This window comes from Argopecten irradians, unplaced genomic scaffold (assembly GCF_041381155.1).
Source record: "Argopecten irradians isolate NY unplaced genomic scaffold, Ai_NY scaffold_0017, whole genome shotgun sequence".
NCBI classification, from domain to species: Eukaryota; Metazoa; Mollusca; class Bivalvia; order Pectinida; family Pectinidae; genus Argopecten; species Argopecten irradians.
In genome coordinates, this window is record NW_027187484.1 from 783,326 (window position 1) to 803,397 (window position 20,072).

The window sequence follows — 20,072 nt, forward strand, 5'->3', positions numbered from 1 at the left end:
TACTCTGTTACTAGGTAAAGAATTCTGATGAAGGATACCGAAAAGGAAAGTTTTTTTATTAAATGAAAATGGAATATATAAGGCTGCCAATAAAGTTTCAAGACTCTCTAGTAATTTTTGTGTTTCTTTGCATTCCCATAATAGATGGGTTATGGTTTCAGGTTCAGTGTTACACAGAATACATAAAGGGGAAGTAACTACTCCAATTTTGTACAAAAATGAGTTAGTAGTAAGAATGTGATGAATCACTCTATACTGAAACCACTGGAGTTTTGTGTTTCTTGTTACCCAGAAAGGAATTTTGTAGATTTTGCACCAAGCTATTGTATCAATGTTCTCAAAAATATTATTCCACTTTTTGGTACCAGATGGTACTATATCTGATTTTATAATGATATTATAAAAAAGTTTAGAACCTTTCTTGTCTTTGAGAATGAAGTGTAGATTAATTGGTACATAAGGATAAGAAATCTTATAAATAGAGACATCATATGCTGAAAGGAAATGTTTCACTGCGGAAATAAGACCATGGTATTGTAAATAATTTGTGTTCACTTGATATTTTTGAATAAAATCAGCAAATGAATAAAATTCGCCTGTGCTTACGTCTTTTAAAATATCATTCACAATGCAGATGTTTTTCTGATAGTAGGCCCTATAGAAAATATCTTTTCCACCAATTTTAATTTTATTATTATACCAAATAGGAACTTTCAATATATTTTCTTGTAAGAAATTATCATGATATTTTGTATTTAGCATGTACCACGATTTGAAAACATCTATCCAGAATTTATTTGAACACCTGTTTATACACACCTGAATATATTCTGAACCACAGTTTGCAAGACGGTCTAAATCAACAAAAGTTTTTAATATAATCAGCCATTTCTCATTACTCTTAAAGAGTCTTCTAATCCAAGTGAGTTTTAGAGAGTTAATAAAAGCACTAATATTGGTCATTTTCAAGCCACCATTACAATAATTCTGAACAATTACTTCCCTTTTAATCTTATCTGGTTTTCCATTCCACAGAAATTCATATAAAAGTGTGTTAAGTTTCTTAATAAATTTATCATCAGGGTTAGGAAGTGATATAAATAGGTGGTTAAATTGAGATATGAGTAGAGATTTGATAATATTAATTTTTCCGATAGGTGTTAATGACCTCCTATTCCAAATCTTAATCAGTGATTTGAGTTTAGTTAGCTTTTTGTCAAAATTAAGTTTAGGGATCTCATGAAGATTTACACTAAATTCTATTCCTAACAATGTAAATTTTTCTTTTCCCCACTGAAGATTTAGCTCAGGTAAATAATAATCCTGACTATACTTTCTACTCCCAATCCATATAACTTGAGTTTTTTCTACATTCATTTTTAAACCTGAAATTTTAGCATATTCTTTGAGTTCACATACTGCTTCCTTTAATGACCTCTCTGTTCCATCCAGTATGAGTGAAGTGTCATCAGCATACTGTGATAATAAAATTGGACAGTTATCAATATTTACACCATTTATATTTTCATTATTTCTTAATTTTGTAGCTAACACTTCTGCACAGAGAATAAATAGATATGGTGCTAATGGGTCCCCCTGTCTACAGCCCCTCTTGATATCAAAAAATGAAGATAAGTTTCCTCCCTGATTTATAGCAGAATGAACATTGTTATGTAACGTTTTTTTAAACCAGTTTATTATACTTTTACCAAAGCCGAAGAGAAGAAGAACTTTTTCAATAAATATCCACGAAACAGAATCAAACGCTTTTTCGAAATCGATCATTAATAACATGCCAGGTATCTCATTTTCTTCAGTAAATTGCATAATATCATATATTAATCGTGTGTTCACACCAATATAACGACCTGAAATAAAACCAGTTTGATCATCACTTATTAATTTATTGAGAACAGTTTTTATCCTATTAGCTATAGATCCAGATGCAATTTTGTATACAATATTCAAAAGTGAAATTGGTCTCCAGTTTTTAATAAAATGTCTTGGTTTATCTGCTTTAGGAATACATGTTATTATTCCTTGTCTCTGTGTTATAGATAATTGTCCTGTTTGATAACCAAAATTGATTGATCTTATTACAAATTCCCCTAATTTTCCCCAAAAACATTTAAAAAATTCTGTTGTGAACCCATCTGATCCGGGACTTTTATTATTCTTCATCGATTTCAAAGTATTTCCTGCCTCTTTAAGTGAAATTTCCCCTTCTAAATTATCAGACTCATTTTCAGATAGTTTTGGTATATTATAATTATTGAGATAATGTTTTAAGTTGACATTCTGAGTATCAATTGTGTTTGAAACATCATATAATTTTTTTGTAGAAAGAATGCACTTCTTGTAAAATTACTTCCTGTTTAGATACAATGTTGCCATTATCAATTTGTAATTTCGGAATAATTTTCGAGGTGTAATTTCGGTTTTCTAAATTAAAAAAATAACTTGTAGGTTTTTCTCCTTCCTCTGCCCATTTTGCCCTTGATCTTATAATACTTCCCTTGATTTTATGCGATCTTATTTTCTCTAACTCATTTTTTTTCTCATGTAGTTCATCCAAGTTAACACTATCTTGTTCCTCGAGTTCTTTTATTTCTTTATTAAGAGAATCTTCTTGAGAGTTCTGTTGTTTTTTCTTATAAGATGAGAATGATATTGTTTTTCCTCTGATTTCCATAAGTAGTGTTTCCAAAAATAGCTGCTCAGATATCGTAAATTGAATTTCCGAATTTGAAATAGTTTCAATGCTATTCAGATTATAAACAGGTAAAGAATACTGTTTCTTAACTTCATCAATACAATCATTTACTGTTTTTAAGTAGTCCAAATCATGAAGAAGTGAATTATTAAATTTCCATGTTCCTTTACCTCTTTTGAATTCATTCAACTTAATTAGTATTTTTGGAAATGAGTGGTCCGATCTATAACTGGGGTCTATACCTGAATAATTAATGCTGGGTAGTAAACTTTCCGAAATAATAAAATAATCTAAACGTGCCTGTTTAATTGGATTCTTTTTTCTCCATGTAAATCTCCTAATGTTTTCATGTTGCTCCCTGAATACATCAATAAGACCAAAATTTTCAATTATCTCCAGAACTTTATCTCTAGCCTTAGGATTATTTACATTCTTATATGATTTGTCATAATCAAGATCAGGGTTTAAAACAAGATTAAAATCCCCACATATAATTACATGAGTACAATTAAATTCTTCAATCGTATCTGAAATATTATCATAAAAGTCAGGACTATCGTGGTTAGGTCCATAAATATTTACAAGTGTAATATGTGAACCTTCAATTTCTAATTCTAAAGCTATGAAATTACCTGTATTGTCTGTCTTTTCCCTAAGAACTTTAAACTCAAAATTATTTTTAAAAAGAATAGCTACTCCACGTGAATTTCCACGAAAAGACGAAAAATATGCATTATAACCCCATTCGTTTCTGATAAACTCTTCCTTGTCTTGTGTAAAATGCGTGTCTTGTAAACAGAAAATATTATGGTTCGTATCTCTTAGATATGAGAATACATCCTTACGTTTTTCTCTGCTAGATAACCCTTGCACATTAGCCGATATGAGCATTATACCTTCCACTTATCAATCGAAGAGAAGTTTTTTAGTTGTACCATCTCGGACCCAATACATAAGATAGGAAAGGTTTGAAAATAGAAAAAGTCAAGAAAGGAGATAAAATAAAGTAGAGCTAAAGAAACAAAAGACATTAAATAGGATAAGGTCTTGGACTACTACTCAAATACGTACATAAATTACTGGTTCAGAGTAAGGATCTCGCTACCATCTACATGCGATTGAAACCGGAAACCGTTAACTAAAAAAAGAGATTGGCCATTCGGAACCACTGAGGTTTACAACATACATACGCATATGTGGCTTAGTTCCGAAAGAAATAAAAGTTCCGGATTTTTCAATGTAAAAGAGGAAACCAAAGCTCGTTTCGCAAATAAATGTTTTACACAATAATAACTTATTTAGCAAAAGACTAGGAAATATAATAGAAAAAAATATATTTTTCAGACACATACCAGCCGAAGCGGCAAAAGTATATGAGAGCTTAATAAAAATATAAATATATAAACTGATAAATAAATAAGACCATAAAGAAATCATCAATCAATGGAGTATATGGTTAGACAAGTTAAGTAATTTTTAACTAGGTAATTTAATTAACAGTAAATAAGTATTTCGATTGATAAAAAGGTAACTATATAGCATCGATTTAAGATAACATAAAGAAGACAATATGAACGTATCACTTAGTCTTACCGTAATTGAGCATTTTATCCCTTTACATTGATTTTTATATATGAGGATATTACGCTGTATTAAGAAAAATATTCTGATTCATATATATACTTAACAATATGAAGGGGAGCAACATAAACGCTGACCACTAAGCAGTCAAATTATACAATATACTGTACAGTATCCTAAGAAACAATACAATAAATCAATAAATAAATAAGAATACAGTACCGTATTGAGAATACATTAATGAAATGTACGTAAACCTGTACACTTACCGGTTGCGTCAGAGAATTTCCATAATTAATCCATATGAATAAATCACTATCTCACAAGAAAAGAACACGTTTAATATATGAATTATCCGATATGAAAAGAAACTATGATGTTCAATGTACACGGGTTGGCGGCACCTCGAAGTGCCTTTAAATGTCTTTACCAACCTTCTTCAAAAGCCAGTTAATTATCTTGAAAACACAATCACAGTCTCCTAAAATTTCCATCGTTCATGAGGTATTCCTCGCTCAATGGTGTGTCCATAAACAGTCTGCGTTTTTTCCCGTTAGTTAGTACCGCAAATAATTTCCCATCAATACTGTATGTATTTTTGACACACTTCAGACGAAACGCGTCTTTCAGTATCTGTTGGTTATTCCTCGTAAGATCCTCAAATATGACTTGCCCACTACCCCGAAGTTTCTTCCGTGCACGTATAATGTCATGTTTTTTCCTTCGTGACGTGAATTTCACAATTATGTTCCTGGGCTTCGTTCGGGTGAAATTTCCCAGTCTGTGCGCGATATTAATGTCATTCTTATTCAGACTGACTTCCAATTTGTCCGTCACAAATCTTACTATTTTCTCGACACATCATTCTTCTACGGATTCATTTTCTGATTTATCCTCTAGTCCAATAATTCTAAGTGAATCTTTTCTTCCATGCTGCTCCAGGTCGTTAAGCTTGATTTCTGTCTTATCTCTCGCTGCATGTAGACTTTCTATTTCTTTCTCTAGACTGCCCACTGTCTTCCGGAGATCTTCATTGTCCGTTTCTAACTCGTAAATTCTTCCTTCTAGACGTTCAGTGATTTCTTTGTTTTCTGCGTGTATGTCCATTTTTAGTTGTTTGATCTGCCTATCAAGGTAGTCTCGTGTAAGCATAGAGGAAAGAAGTTCATCAAGTCTATCTTCTACTGTTCGTCTATCTTTCACTTCGCCACCACATCCACTTTGGCGTTTTTCAGGTTTACTTGTAGAACCTCCCCTCGTCGTCATTCCTGCAGCTTTTTCTTGAGTAGGTAGTGGCATGGTTAAGCTGACAATACTCCAAAACAACTTTACAGGTATATAGAGATCCAGGTAAATCTTTGTAGCTACATGTACATGAGGTGAGTAGTAGTCACCGTAGCGATTTAGTCCATATTCAAAAAGTTAGTTGCTTCAAATTACACTTTTTAGAATATCACTTCCAAAACAAATCCAATATTCCGAAAGTCTGTTCTACATAACAAAACCGAGCCAAACATGAACTTTTGAAGCCATCTCGAAAAGGTGTTTTGTTATAGTTTTTGCAGAGCAAAAAAATCTTCGACTGTCCACTCGCTACGTGACGTCATTTACCAGTGTTTCTGCTAAGGGGATTTGCAGTGGTCCATTTAAGGGGTTATCCAGTGGTTTCGATAAGGGGATTTGAATTGACCCCACTAAGGGGGTTTGAAGCGGTCACACAAATGGCATTTTTTAAAAACGTCTTCAATATGTAAATGAGGACACCAGTGGATTTGAAGTGGTATCCTTAGGGGGATTTGATGGGGTCTCACTTAGGGGATTTAAAGTGTCTAAAAATCAAATGGTGCTTAACAAGAGTTATTTCATTAAATTCATCTTTGGTAACTTCTGGCTTAAAAGAAATAAACTGCTGTAACAGCTGTTGTTTGAATATCTAAGCAAATCTGGAGTCTAGGGGTTTGTGAAAGATGTTTTACTGGAATAGCTCTTATTTCTGAAAAATAACAAAAGTGACAACTAAATAATAGTTTATTGTATTTCATATACATTCTTATTTCTTTCTTTTTTTAAATACATTCATAAATAGAATATTGAATGGTAGTACACATAAAAATTAGAAATAAATACCATAATTACAGGACAACATGCATGTCAATCTACATATTATCCCCTAAATGCTCAATTTAAAATATATATTTTGTAATATAACAGCACAGTCATTACTTTATAGTATAGATATTGACTAATGATATTCTGTATTTGCATATGATAGAGTTATCTGCCCTAACGGGTAGGTATTGATTGTGATGTCATGTGTTTGCAGGCATAATATTATACTTTAAGAGAAATCTACCAGAATTTCTCACACAAAATAATGACATCATAATGGATACCTACCCGCAAGGGAGGTAATTCTGTAATCTGCAAAGATTGAATAGGTTTTATATGAGGAGACACAATAATATTTTATAATTGATGAGTTTGGTCAAATCCATGAGTTTTCATTTTCTTCATTTGGTTTCTTTCTTCTTTGTTAACATTAACTTTAAAATAATTCACATTTTGTTTTTAGTGTCTTTTTGTGAACTGCATGTCTTTCTGTCATCGCAGTCTACTTCAGTGTCTGAAATGCATGTAATAAAAAAGCAAACATTAATAGTTTTTGCATGTGTGATGAATTTCTATTGAATGATGTATTTTTGTATACCGGCACAAGATGTATTCATCACTTTTTTTTAATTGAGATTTCTTATTAACAATCCTATTTATATTTTCATATTCAAAGGACTAAAAATTCATACAACTTTGATCTTAAAATGTATATCTCAAATATGGTCCTCGCCATTCCTCTGACAAAAGGGGTGTAGGGAGGCAGTAGGACTCAATTCATATAGCCATAAGGCCACTGCTTCCCAAGGAGGGGTTTTATCAATTACAAAATGGAAGGCCTTATAGCTATAATATACTGACCATTTTTTATTAATTAAAAACATCTTCATAACAGCTAAGTATATACCCAGTATAAATTAAGGAGTTGATTAGACTACACATTTGTACCCGCAGTCTCCATTATTCTAGGCCGGCGATACAGATTTCATTTCTTGTACATTTCTTCTAAAACATACATTTAGGAAGCTCTTCATTTCTTCGGGAATAAAACCTTTAGGAATATTATGATCATTGACTAGAAGATTCCCTGGTACCAAAATAAATATTTAGATTCTAAATACAAGGCAAATTGAATTTTGAAATGTAAATCTCTGAAGTTAAAATTGAACAGAATAATTTCCAGATAAAAAAATATCAAATGTCACTTCATAAAAAGTTAGTTTTTTAAACAAAATTTAAATAACATTTTTTGTCATCATATACATATATCATGACTTTTTGTAATTTTCACATGGATCAATTGAGAATCACTACAATCATACCTGTTTGAATGACTTCATAATAGAGGACATGTAGCTCTGTAATATTCATGATTGATCAGCCAAATTTAGAATGAATGTATTCTGCATGATGACATAATTATGTAGTTTAATAATTAGGATATATACTACATAATCAAATTGGATATACATGTATCTCACTCAGATTGCATGGTAAATTAATCTAATTAATACATGTATACAAATATTTCAAAATCAAAAATAAAAATTAATTTGATATAGTCTACTTCAGTAGGCGGCCTTATTGTTTTTTATCTCTACATTTTCCCAGTTTTAATTTTACTTTGCTTGTTAAAAATGAAAAAATATGCTATAATGTCTTAAATACATTTAAATACCAGATACTAAACTTTAAATTATAGATTTTATTTAAAGTCACATTATTTCTTTTGGAAACAATCATAAACACAACTATCTAAGCTAAAATCAATAATTACAAATTAATCAGTCATGGCAAATAACTCCATCTCTCAAAATATTACTGTGAAGTTTGCCGTATATGTATGTCATACCTACCGGTCGTAATCATCGATGTATTGAAGAACTATTCTGCTGTCCTCACGAAGTCTATGTTCTCCAGTGTATAAAAATATTTAGCATGGTCAACATCGGTTGTAAGCCAAGCAGTTTATGTCCGTATTTGTTTACATTCAGCAATCAGACATTACGTAAACAAACACACATGCCTGTGTTCCCCGCACTGAATAATCACGTGACTAACACATATGTGTCACAAATGAATGCCGTAGACACATTCTCTAAACAAGGAACTGTCGCTTCCGACAAGTTTTGTTGTTAATACTCTATTTAGTAAACAGTTAACAGGCATTATGTTGTTTTATTTGGATAATGCTTCACGTAATATAAATAATATTAGATCGACATCACATGTACGACAACTTTGTCTATTTGTATCAAGAACATTTTCCGGCATGTCGTGAAAACCGTAACGATCGAGATTCTAAAAGATTACAGAGAACTTCCACTTCATTTGGCATATTTGTCTGATGAGGATTGTCATTATATCATTGCTTAAATAATATCGGTACAACATAGGCCTACTGTACGGTATTTATTGTGGTAGGCCCTACGAGTATGTACTGAGTATGGAATAGTGCGTCAGATCCAAACTATCAACCGATTTCACTTCAATACTTTCCTAGTTTTACACACGTGTTACAAAGACCTCGCTCATGGCCGTTCATGATTGTTTTATTAATATCAATTGCTTTATATATAATTGCTGAACATTCTTTCATATTTACACGTAATAATATCGGCAAAATCCTGTCATTAGTCAACCGGAGCTACCGATGGGAGCTTATCAATTATGTGTAATGCCCGATGTCGTTCAGGTTGGTCTTTAGTGTGACCTTCTTTCAACCGGAAGTTGCACAGATACGTACACATATGCAAATGACGGGCGGAAATAAGGTCATCGGTCATCATAATTTATGCAAATTGTCTTGACCATTTTACGTAAATAGCGACTTTATCGTACTTTTTTATGAGTCCTTGGTATCTTATTCCCAAATTCAATCTTCATTATAGATATTTGTTAATTCAAAGATGTGTTATGGAAGGTAGATATGAATAAGAGGAAGATAAAGAAAAAATCGCATTTAAATGAGAGGTCAACCGCATTTAAATGAGTACAAATGTAGGTCAGCCATACGTGCTGGTATAAACCCAAGGCATATGCCTTTGTGTTAAAAACATAGAAGTGTCCTTACTTCTAAGTATAACTGAAACAAGCTTATTCGACAAATTTAAGTCACCCACCAGTGTCTCATAAAGCTTTTTTAATAAGAAGCCTGGTCTTGGACTTTAACAGTCACCTCAGATCAGGGCATATTATACATTTTGTACTGTTTCATTAACTTTTCATAATTTACCAAGAAACAGTTTCCATTTCCAAAATATTCTAAGATCTTTTAGATTTTAAGGAAGCATTCAAATTATGATAAGTACACATTTATCTGGGTACTCAGTTAAATTATCATTATAAAGGGTATTAACTTTGTATGTTACTGTCAGGAAATTTCCATGTTGAAAATTGTTCAAGATGTAACAGCTTATTAACTTTCTTTAAGATCACTGAATAATTGTCATGGGAACTATATAATAATTGATGTGATAACAATTCATGTATACATACCAGAATTATTACTCTTGTCATTGTTCTTTTCCATCTCCTGTCTGACTTCTATGACAGTCATCTTTTCTAAAAATTGAAAAAAAAAAGAATCTGAATGACCATTAATGAACTTTTTGCTGCATTTTTAAATGTTAACTGTTTTTCCTGAAATTGAAGGTTTTTTCCTCTCAACATCATATGGAATAAAAAGTTATTAAATATTTTGAGAATTCTTGCTGGTTAGATAATATCATACAGTATATAGATAATATGTGTACCTGACAGTATATTGGTCCTTTTCCTCTTGTTGCTTTTTCTTACACGATGGCCTAGTGACCTACCTGTCCTAGGGTACGCCCCAGACCCCATAGAGAAGGGTCACTGGTCCACTGGGATCTCACCATGTGACCTACCTGTCCTAGGGTACGCCCCAGACCCCATAGAGAAGGGGTCACTGGTCCACTGGGATCTCACCATGTGACCTACCTGTCCTAGGGTACGCCCCAGACCCCATAGAGAAGGGGTCACTGGTCCACTGGGATCTCACCATGTGACCTACCTGTCCTAGGGTACGCCCCAGACCCCATAGAGAAGGGGTCACTGGTCCACTGGGATCTCACCATGTGACCTACCTGTCCTAGGGTACGCCCCAGACCCCATAGAGAAGGGGTCACTGGTCCACTGGGATCTCACCATGTGACCTACCTGTCCTAGGGTACGCCCCAGACCCCATAGAGAAGGGGTCACTGGTCCACTGGGATCTCACCATGTGACCTACCTGTCCTAGGGTACGCCCCAGACCCCATAGAGAAGGGGTCACTGGTCCACTGGGATCTCACCATGTGACCTACCTGTCCTAGGGTACGCCCCAGACCCTATAGAGAAGGGGTCACTGGTCCACTGGGATCTCACCATGTGACCTACCTGTCCTAGGGTACGCCCCAGACCCCATAGAGAAGGGGTCACTGGTCCACTGGGATCTCACCATGTGACCTACCTGTCCTAGGGTATGCCCCAGACCCCATAGAGAAGGGGTCACTGGTCCACTGGGATCTCACCATGTGACCTACCTGTCCTAGGGTACGCCCCAGACCCCATAGAGAAGGGGTCACTGGTCCACTGGGATCTCACCATGTGACCTACCTGTCCTAGGGTACGCCCCAGACCCCATAGAGAAGGGGTCACTGGTCCACTGGGATCTCACCATGTGACCTACCTGTCCTAGGGTACGCCCCAGACCCCATAGAGAAGGGGTCACTGGTCCACTGGGATCTCACCATGTGACCTACCTGTCCTAGGGTACGCCCCAGACCCCATAGAGAAGGGGTCACTGGTCCACTGGGATCTCACCATGTGACCTACCTGTCCTAGGGTACGCCCCAGACCCCATAGAGAAGGGGTCACTGGTCCACTGGGATCTCACCATGTGACCTACCTGTCCTAGGGTACGCCCCAGACCCCATAGAGAAGGGGTCACTGGTCCACTGGGATCTCACCATGTGACCTACCTGTCCTAGGGTACGCCCCAGACCCCATAGAGAAGGGGTCACTGGTCCACTGGGATCTCACCATGTGACCTACCTGTCCTAGGGTACGCCCCAGACCCCATAGAGAAGGGGTCACTGGTCCACTGGGATCTCACCATGTGACCTACCTGTCCTAGGGTACGCCCCAGACCCCATAGAGAAGGGGTCACTGGTCCACTGGGATCTCACCATGTGACCTACCTGTCCTAGGGTACGCCCCAGACCCATATAGAAGGGGTCACTGGTCCACTGGGATCTCACCATGTGACCTACCTGTCCTAGGGTACGCCCCAGACCCCATAGAGAAGGGGTCACTGGTCCACTGGGATCTCACCATGTGACCTACCTGTCCTAGGGTACGCCCCAGACCCCATAGAGAAGGGGTCACTGGTCCACTGGGATCTCACCATGTGACCTACCTGTCCTAGGGTACGCCCCAGACCCCATAGAGAAGGGGTCACTGGTCCACTGGGATCTCACCATGTGACCTACCTGTCCTAGGGTACGCCCCAGACCCCATAGAGAAGGGGTCACTGGTCCACTGGGATCTCACCATGTGACCTACCTGTCCTAGGGTACGCCCCAGACCCCATAGAGAAGGGGTCACTGGTCCACTGGGATCTCACCATGTGACCTACCTGTCCTAGGGTACGCCCCAGACCCCATAGAGAAGGGGTCACTGGTCCACTGGGATCTCACCATGTGACCTACCTGTCCTAGGGTACGCCCCAGACCCCATAGAGAAGGGGTCACTGGTCCACTGGGATCTCACCATGTGACCTACCTGTCCTAGGGTACGCCCCAGACCCCATAGAGAAGGGGTCACTGGTCCACTGGGATCTCACCATGTGACCTACCTGTCCTAGGGTACGCCCCAGACCCCATAGAGAAGGGGTCACTGGTCCACTGGGATCTCACCATGTGACCTACCTGTCCTAGGGTACGCCCCAGACCCCATAGAGAAGGGGTCACTGGTCCACTGGGATCTCACCATGTGACCTACCTGTCCTAGGGTACGCCCCAGACCCCATAGAGAAGGGGTCACTGGTCCACTGGGATCTCACCATGTGACCTACCTGTCCTAGGGTACGCCCCAGACCCCATAGAGAAGGGGTCACTGGTCCACTGGGATCTCACCATGTGACCTACCTGTCCTAGGGTACGCCCCAGACCCCATAGAGAAGGGGTCACTGGTCCACTGGGATCTCACCATGTGACCTACCTGTCCTAGGGTACGCCCCAGACCCCATAGAGAAGGGGTCACTGGTCCACTGGGATCTCACCATGTGACCTACCTGTCCTAGGGTACGCCCCAGACCCCATAGAGAAGGGGTCACTGGTCCACTGGGATCTCACCATGTGACCTACCTGTCCTAGGGTACGCCCCAGACCCCATAGAGAAGGGGTCACTGGTCCACTGGGATCTCACCATGTGACCTACCTGTCCTAGGGTACGCCCCAGACCCCATAGAGAAGGGGTCACTGGTCCACTGGGATCTCACCATGTGACCTACCTGTCCTAGGGTACGCCCCAGACCCCATAGAGAAGGGGTCACTGGTCCACTGGGATCTCACCATGTGACCTACCTGTCCTAGGGTACGCCCCAGACCCCATAGAGAAGGGGTCACTGGTCCACTGGGATCTCACCATGTGACCTACCTGTCCTAGGGTACGCCCCAGACCCCATAGAGAAGGGGTCACTGGTCCACTGGGATCTCACCATGTGACCTACCTGTCCTAGGGTACGCCCCAGACCCCATAGAGAAGGGGTCACTGGTCCACTGGGATCTCACCATGTGTCCTACCTGTCCTAGGGTACGCCCCAGACCCCATAGAGAAGGGGTCACTGGTCCACTGGGATCTCACCATGTGACCTACCTGTCCTAGGGTACGCCCCAGACCCCATAGAGAAGGGGTCACTGGTCCACTGGGATCTCACCATGTGACCTACCTGTCCTAGGGTACGCCCCAGACCCCATAGAGAAGGGGTCACTGGTCCACTGGGATCTCACCATGTGACCTACCTGTCCTAGGGTACGCCCCAGACCCCATAGAGAAGGGGTCACTGGTCCACTGGGATCTCACCATGTGACCTACCTGTCCTAGGGTACGCCCCAGACCCCATAGAGAAGGGGTCACTGGTCCACTGGGATCTCACCATGTGACCTACCTGTCCTAGGGTACGCCCCAGACCCCATAGAGAAGGGGTCACTGGTCCACTGGGATCTCACCATGTGACCTACCTGTCCTAGGGTACGCCCCAGACCCCATAGAGAAGGGGTCACTGGTCCACTGGGATCTCACCATGTGACCTACCTGTCCTAGGGTACGCCCCAGACCCCATAGAGAAGGGGTCACTGGTCCACTGGGATCTCACCATGTGACCTACCTGTCCTAGGGTACGCCCCAGACCCCATAGAGAAGGGGTCACTGGTCCACTGGGATCTCACCATGTGACCTACCTGTCCTAGGGTACGCCCCAGACCCCATAGAGAAGGGGTCACTGGTCCACTGGGATCTCACCATGTGACCTACCTGTCCTAGGGTACGCCCCAGACCCCATAGAGAAGGGGTCACTGGTCCACTGGGATCTCACCATGTGACCTACCTGTCCTAGGGTACGCCCCAGACCCCATAGAGAAGGGGTCACTGGTCCACTGGGATCTCACCATGTGACCTACCTGTCCTAGGGTACGCCCCAGACCCCATAGAGAAGGGGTCACTGGTCCACTGGGATCTCACCATGTGACCTACCTGTCCTAGGGTACGCCCCAGACCCCATAGAGAAGGGGTCACTGGTCCACTGGGATCTCACCATGTGACCTGTCCTAAGGTATAAATTAATATGTACGCCCCAGACCCCATAGAGAAGGGGTCACTGGTCCACTGGGATCTCACCATGTGACCTACCTGTCCTAGGGTACGCCCCAGACCCCATAGAGAAGGGGTCACTGGTCCACTGGGATCTCACCATGTGACCTACCTGTCCTAGGGTACGCCCCAGACCCCATAGAGAAGGGGGTCACTAGTCCACTGGGATCTCACCATGTGACTTACCTGTCCTAGGGTACGCCCCAGACCCCATAGAGAAGGGGTCACTGGTCCACTGGGATCTCACCATGTGACCTACCTGTCCTAGGGTACGCCCCAGACCCCATAGAGAAGGGGTCACTGGTCCACCTGGGATCTCACCATGTGACCTACCTGTCCTAGGGTACGCCCCAGACCCCATAGAGAAGGGGTCACTGGTCCACTGGGATCTCACCATGTGACCTACCTGTCCTAGGGTACGCCCCAGACCCCATAGAGAAGGGGTCACTGGTCCACTGGGATCTACCATGTGACCTACCTGTCCTAGGGTACGCCCCAGACCCCATAGAGAAGGGGTCACTGGTCCACTGGGATCTCACCATGTGACCTACCTGTCCTAGGGTACGCCCCAGACCCATAGAGAAGGGGTCACTGGTCCACTGGGATCTCACCATGTGACCTACCTGTCCTAGGGTACGCCCCAGACCACCATAGAGAAGGGGTCACTGGTCCACTGGGATCTCACCATGTGACCTACCTGTCCTAGGGTACGCCCCAGACCCCATAGAGAAGGGGTCACTGGTCCACTGGGATCTCACCATGTGACCTACCTGTCCTAGGGTACGCCCCAGACCCCATAGAGAAGGGGTCACTGGTCCACTGGGATCTCACCATGTGACTTACCTGTCCTAGGGTACGCCCCAGACCCCATAGAGAAGGGGGTCACTAGTCCACTGGGATCTCACCATGTGACCTACCTGTCCTAGGGTACGCCCCAGACCCCATAGAGAAGGGGTCACTGGTCCACTGGGATCTCACCATGTGACCTACCTGTCCTAGGGTACGCCCCAGACCCCATAGAGAAGGGGTCACTGGTCCACTGGGATCTCACCATGTGACCTACCTGTCCTAGGGTACGCCCCAGACCCCATAGAGAAGGGGTCACTGGTCCACTGGGATCTCACCATGTGACCTACCTGTCCTAGGGTACGCCCCAGACCCCATAGAGAAGGGGTCACTGGTCCACTGGGATCTCACCATGTGACTTGGCCTAGGGTACGCCCCAGACCCCATAGAGAGGGGGTCACTGGTCCACTGGGATCTCACCATGTGACCTACCTGTCCTAGGGTACGCCCCAGACCCCATAGAGAAGGGGTCACTGGTCCACTGGGATCTCACCATGTGACCTACCTGTCCTAGGGTACGCCCCAGACCCCATAGAGAGAAGGGGTCACTGGTCCACTGGGATCTCACCATGTGACCTACCTGTCCTAGGGTACCGCCCCAGACCCCATAGAGAAGGGGTCACTGGTCCACTGGGATCTCACCATGTGACCTACCTGTCCTAGGGTACGCCCCAGACCCCATAGAGAAGGGGTCACTGGTCCACTGGGATCTCACCATGTGACCTACCTGTCCTAGGGTACGCCCCAGACCCCATAGAGAAGGGGTCACTGGTCCACTGGGATCTCACCATGTGACCTACCTGTCCTAGGGTACGCCCCAGACCCCATAGAGAAGGGGTCACTGGTCCACTGGGATCTCACCATGTGACCTACCTGTCCTAGGGTACGCCCCAGACCCCATAGAGAAGGGGTCACTGGTCCACTGGGATCTCACCATGTGACCTACCTGTCCTAGGGTACGCCCCAGACCCCATAGAGAAGGGGTCACTGGTCCACTGCGATCTCACCATGTGACCTACCTGTCCTAGGGTACGCCCCAGACCCCATAGAGAAGGGGTCACTGGTCCACTGGGATCTCACCATGTGACCTACCTGTCCTAGGGTACGCCCCAGACCCCATAGAGAAGGGGTCACTGGTCCACTGGGATCTCACCATGTGACCTACCTGTCCTAGGGTACGCCCCAGACCCCATAGAGAAGGGGTCACTGGTCCACTGGGATCTCACCATGTGACCTACCTGTCCTAGGGTACGCCCCAGACCCCATAGAGAAGGGGTCACTGGTCCACTGGGATCTCACCATGTGACCTACCTGTCCTAGGGTACGCCCCAGACCCCATAGAGAAGGGGTCACTGGTCCACTGGGATCTCACCATGTGACCTACCTGTCCTAGGGTACGCCCCAGACCCCATAGAGAAGGGGTCACTGGTCCACTGGGATCTCACCATGTGACCTACCTGTCCTAGGGTACGCCCCAGACCCCATAGAGAAGGGGTCACTGGTCCACTGGGATCTCACCATGTGACCTACCTGTCCTAGGGTACGCCCCAGACCCCATAGAGAAGGGGTCACTGGTCCACTGGGATCTCACCATGTGACCTACCTGTCCTAGGGTACGCCCCAGACCCCATAGAGAAGGGGTCACTGGTCCACTGGGATCTCACCATGTGACCTACCTGTCCTAGGGTACGCCCCAGACCCCATAGAGAAGGGGTCACTGGTCCACTGGGATCTCACCATGTGACCTACCTGTCCTAGGGTACGCCCCAGACCCCATAGAGAAGGGGTCACTGGTCCACTGGGATCTCACCATGTGACCTACCTGTCCTAGGGTACGCCCCAGACCCCATAGAGAAGGGGTCACTGGTCCACTGGGATCTCACCATGTGACCTACCTGTCCTAGGGTACGCCCCAGACCCCATAGAGAAGGGGTCACTGGTCCACTGGGATCTCACCATGTGACCTACCTGTCCTAGGGTACGCCCCAGACCCCATAGAGAAGGGGTCACTGGTCCACTGGGATCTCACCATGTGACCTACCTGTCCTAGGGTACGCCCCAGACCCCATAGAGAAGGGGTCACTGGTCCACTGGGATCTCACCATGTGACCTACCTGTCCTAGGGTACGCCCCAGACCCCATAGAGAAGGGGTCACTGGTCCACTGGGATCTCACCATGTGACCTACCTGTCCTAGGGTACGCCCCAGACCCCATAGAGAAGGGGTCACTGGTCCACTGGGATCTCACCATGTGACCTACCTGTCCTAGGGTACGCCCCAGACCCCATAGAGAAGGGGTCACTGGTCCACTGGGATCTCACCATGTGACCTACCTGTCCTAGGGTACGCCCCAGACCCCATAGAGAAGGGGTCACTGGTCCACTGGGATCTCACCATGTGACCTACCTGTCCTAGGGTACGCCCCAGACCCCATAGAGAAGGGGTCACTGGTCCACTGGGATCTCACCATGTGACCTACCTGTCCTAGGGTACGCCCCAGACCCCATAGAGAAGGGGTCACTGGTCCACTGGGATCTCACCATGTGACCTACCTGTCCTAGGGTACGCCCCAGACCCCATAGAGAAGGGGTCACTGGTCCACTGGGATCTCACCATGTGACCTACCTGTCCTAGGGTACGCCCCAGACCCCATAGAGAAGGGGTCACTGGTCCACTGGGATCTCACCATGTGACCTACCTGTCCTAGGGTACGCCCCAGACCCCATAGAGAAGGGGTCACTGGTCCACTGGGATCTCACCATGTGACCTACCTGTCCTAGGGTACGCCCCAGACCCCATAGAGAAGGGGTCACTGGTCCACTGGGATCTCACCATGTGACCTACCTGTCCTAGGGTACGCCCCAGACCCCATAGAGAAGGGGTCACTGGTCCACTGGGATCTCACCATGTGACCTACCTGTCCTAGGGTACGCCCCAGACCCCATAGAGAAGGGGTCACTGGTCCACTGGGATCTCACCATGTGACCTACCTGTCCTAGGGTACGCCCCAGACCCCATAGAGAAGGGGTCACTGGTCCACTGGGATCTCACCATGTGACCTACCTGTCCTAGGGTACGCCCCAGACCCCATAGAGACTCTGGGGGTCATTCTAGGTCACCATGGAAACAGAGGATGCAGACAAGACATTCCAGACTTTCCCTGATGGAAACTGTGGTGAAATGTCCATCAACAGTCCATGAATGACTGTAGTCGGTTGAAGTCAATCATACAAACTAAATCTTACCGAGAAAACTTCAGTGAATATTTTGTTAGCCTCATCTCCCTTGAAGATCTTGTCAGCCTCAGGAACATGGAGGTGTATAGGTCCGGACACTTTGGTTTCTAACTCGCCTTTCCTGGCAATGGCCAGGACCGGATTGTCCTTCACTTTGGAGTTAATCCAGACAGCCCCCAGATCTGTCTCTGCACCTGGAACAAAAGAAACACTGAACAACTTTACAATACCTTACCAGTACTTCTGTACGTAATTATATGTGTAAGTGGTCCCTATAGTGACCATTTTTCTTTTTCATTTTTGAGGCCCCCATTCATATTAAATCGAGTAAATTTCATTTCCTAATATCACATCAGCATTTCTTGCTTGAGACTGTCTACACTTTACCTGGTAATAATATGTGATCTATTTCCTTCAATGTTTTATTAATTAATAATATGGGACAAAGAAGTAATTCCAACCGTGTGGACAAAAAAAATGTCAAATTTTCGAGGCGATCTCACGGCGATCTGCCCCTTTATCAAGACATACAAAACGAACACGATTACACAATAAATAATATATATATATATATTTTCATTCTTGTTATATAGCCTAAATCTCTGAATGCTGCGGACATATTCTGGATCATGAGATATGAAGTTCCTGTGTTAATCAAACAATGTGATAATTTTCATTTGAGTTGAAACAAAAGTAACAAATATTTTTTTGGCCTTTAAAATTTTTTCCTTTCAAGCTAAAAACGATTAGCGATATACCAATTTCTTCAAAGTTATCTCCAAATTGTTCTTGACCCCATGGTAATTAATGAGTCCTCCACAAATGCTTGAAAATATCATCCCCACAAAAAATGATCTGCCAATATTTACCGAGAGGTTTCTTGAAAAGTTTCCTGTTTGTCCAGACGCGTCCCCCATATCTTTCTTTTCTAGCCTCCAGCACGGTAACATCAAACATCTGTGAGGGATGGTTGACCAGTTTCCTGGCAGCAGCTAAACCAGAGATCCCTCCACCTATCACAAGTACTTCCTTTGGTTTGTGTGCTGTGTCTGCTTAACACACATCAGTTCTATACACAAGTAGCAGCAGGCACGTCCAAAACAGTATGTTCTCCATTTCTGAAAGTTAAAAAATAATGATTAAAATGGTTCATAAATCTACATGAAGAACTTTGTGTGCACTGAATGTGTGTGATAAATCCATCCTTGATATTCCATAGGTTACTTTAATCACTGTCGTCATTGCACTCAGTTTGACTATGTTACATTGTACAGGGGTGGATAATATGACAGTGATAGTAACCCCTGGAATACAAACAAGAGGCCCAGAAGGCCTGTATCGCTCACCTGGTTTGTAATGCCAAGTTATGTTTTGAATACAGGTTCATTGTTTCTTTTCTAAAGGAATTTAAATATTTACCTCTATTTCCGCTATCAGTCCCCGCCCCTCCTGCCCTCGGGAGATCAGAGTCAAAATTTATACAATCTCTATTCCCCTTCCCCAAGGATGTTTCTGGCCAAATTTGGTTATATTCCATGCAGAACTCTATGACTAGCAGCGATTTAAAGGATTTACCATTATTTCCCTATTGGGCCCCGCCCCTCCTGCCCCAGGGGGTCATAGCCAAAATTTATACAAGTTCTGTTCCCCTTCCCCCATGATGTTTATGGCCAAATTTGATTACAATCCATGCAGAACTATAGGACAAGTAG

At 43.1% G+C, this 20,072-nt stretch overlaps 1 protein-coding gene across 2 annotated transcripts in view; it reads right to left on the bottom strand.

The window, feature by feature from the left end:
• Window positions 1-9,969, bottom strand: part of LOC138311300 (desmoplakin-like) — a 24,698-nt gene extending 14,729 nt beyond the window's left edge. Inside the window, exon 1 of one of the 2 annotated variants that reach the window (XM_069252735.1) lies at window positions 9,902-9,963. In XM_069252735.1, coding sequence (XP_069108836.1) covers window positions 9,902-9,962 — 61 coding nt within the window. In that variant the 5' untranslated portion in view covers window position 9,963. Of the gene's footprint in view, window positions 1-9,901 lie in introns of both variants that reach the window. The other variant, XM_069252733.1, reaches the window with a different exon arrangement.
• Between the last annotated feature and the right edge of the window lie 10,103 nt (window positions 9,970-20,072).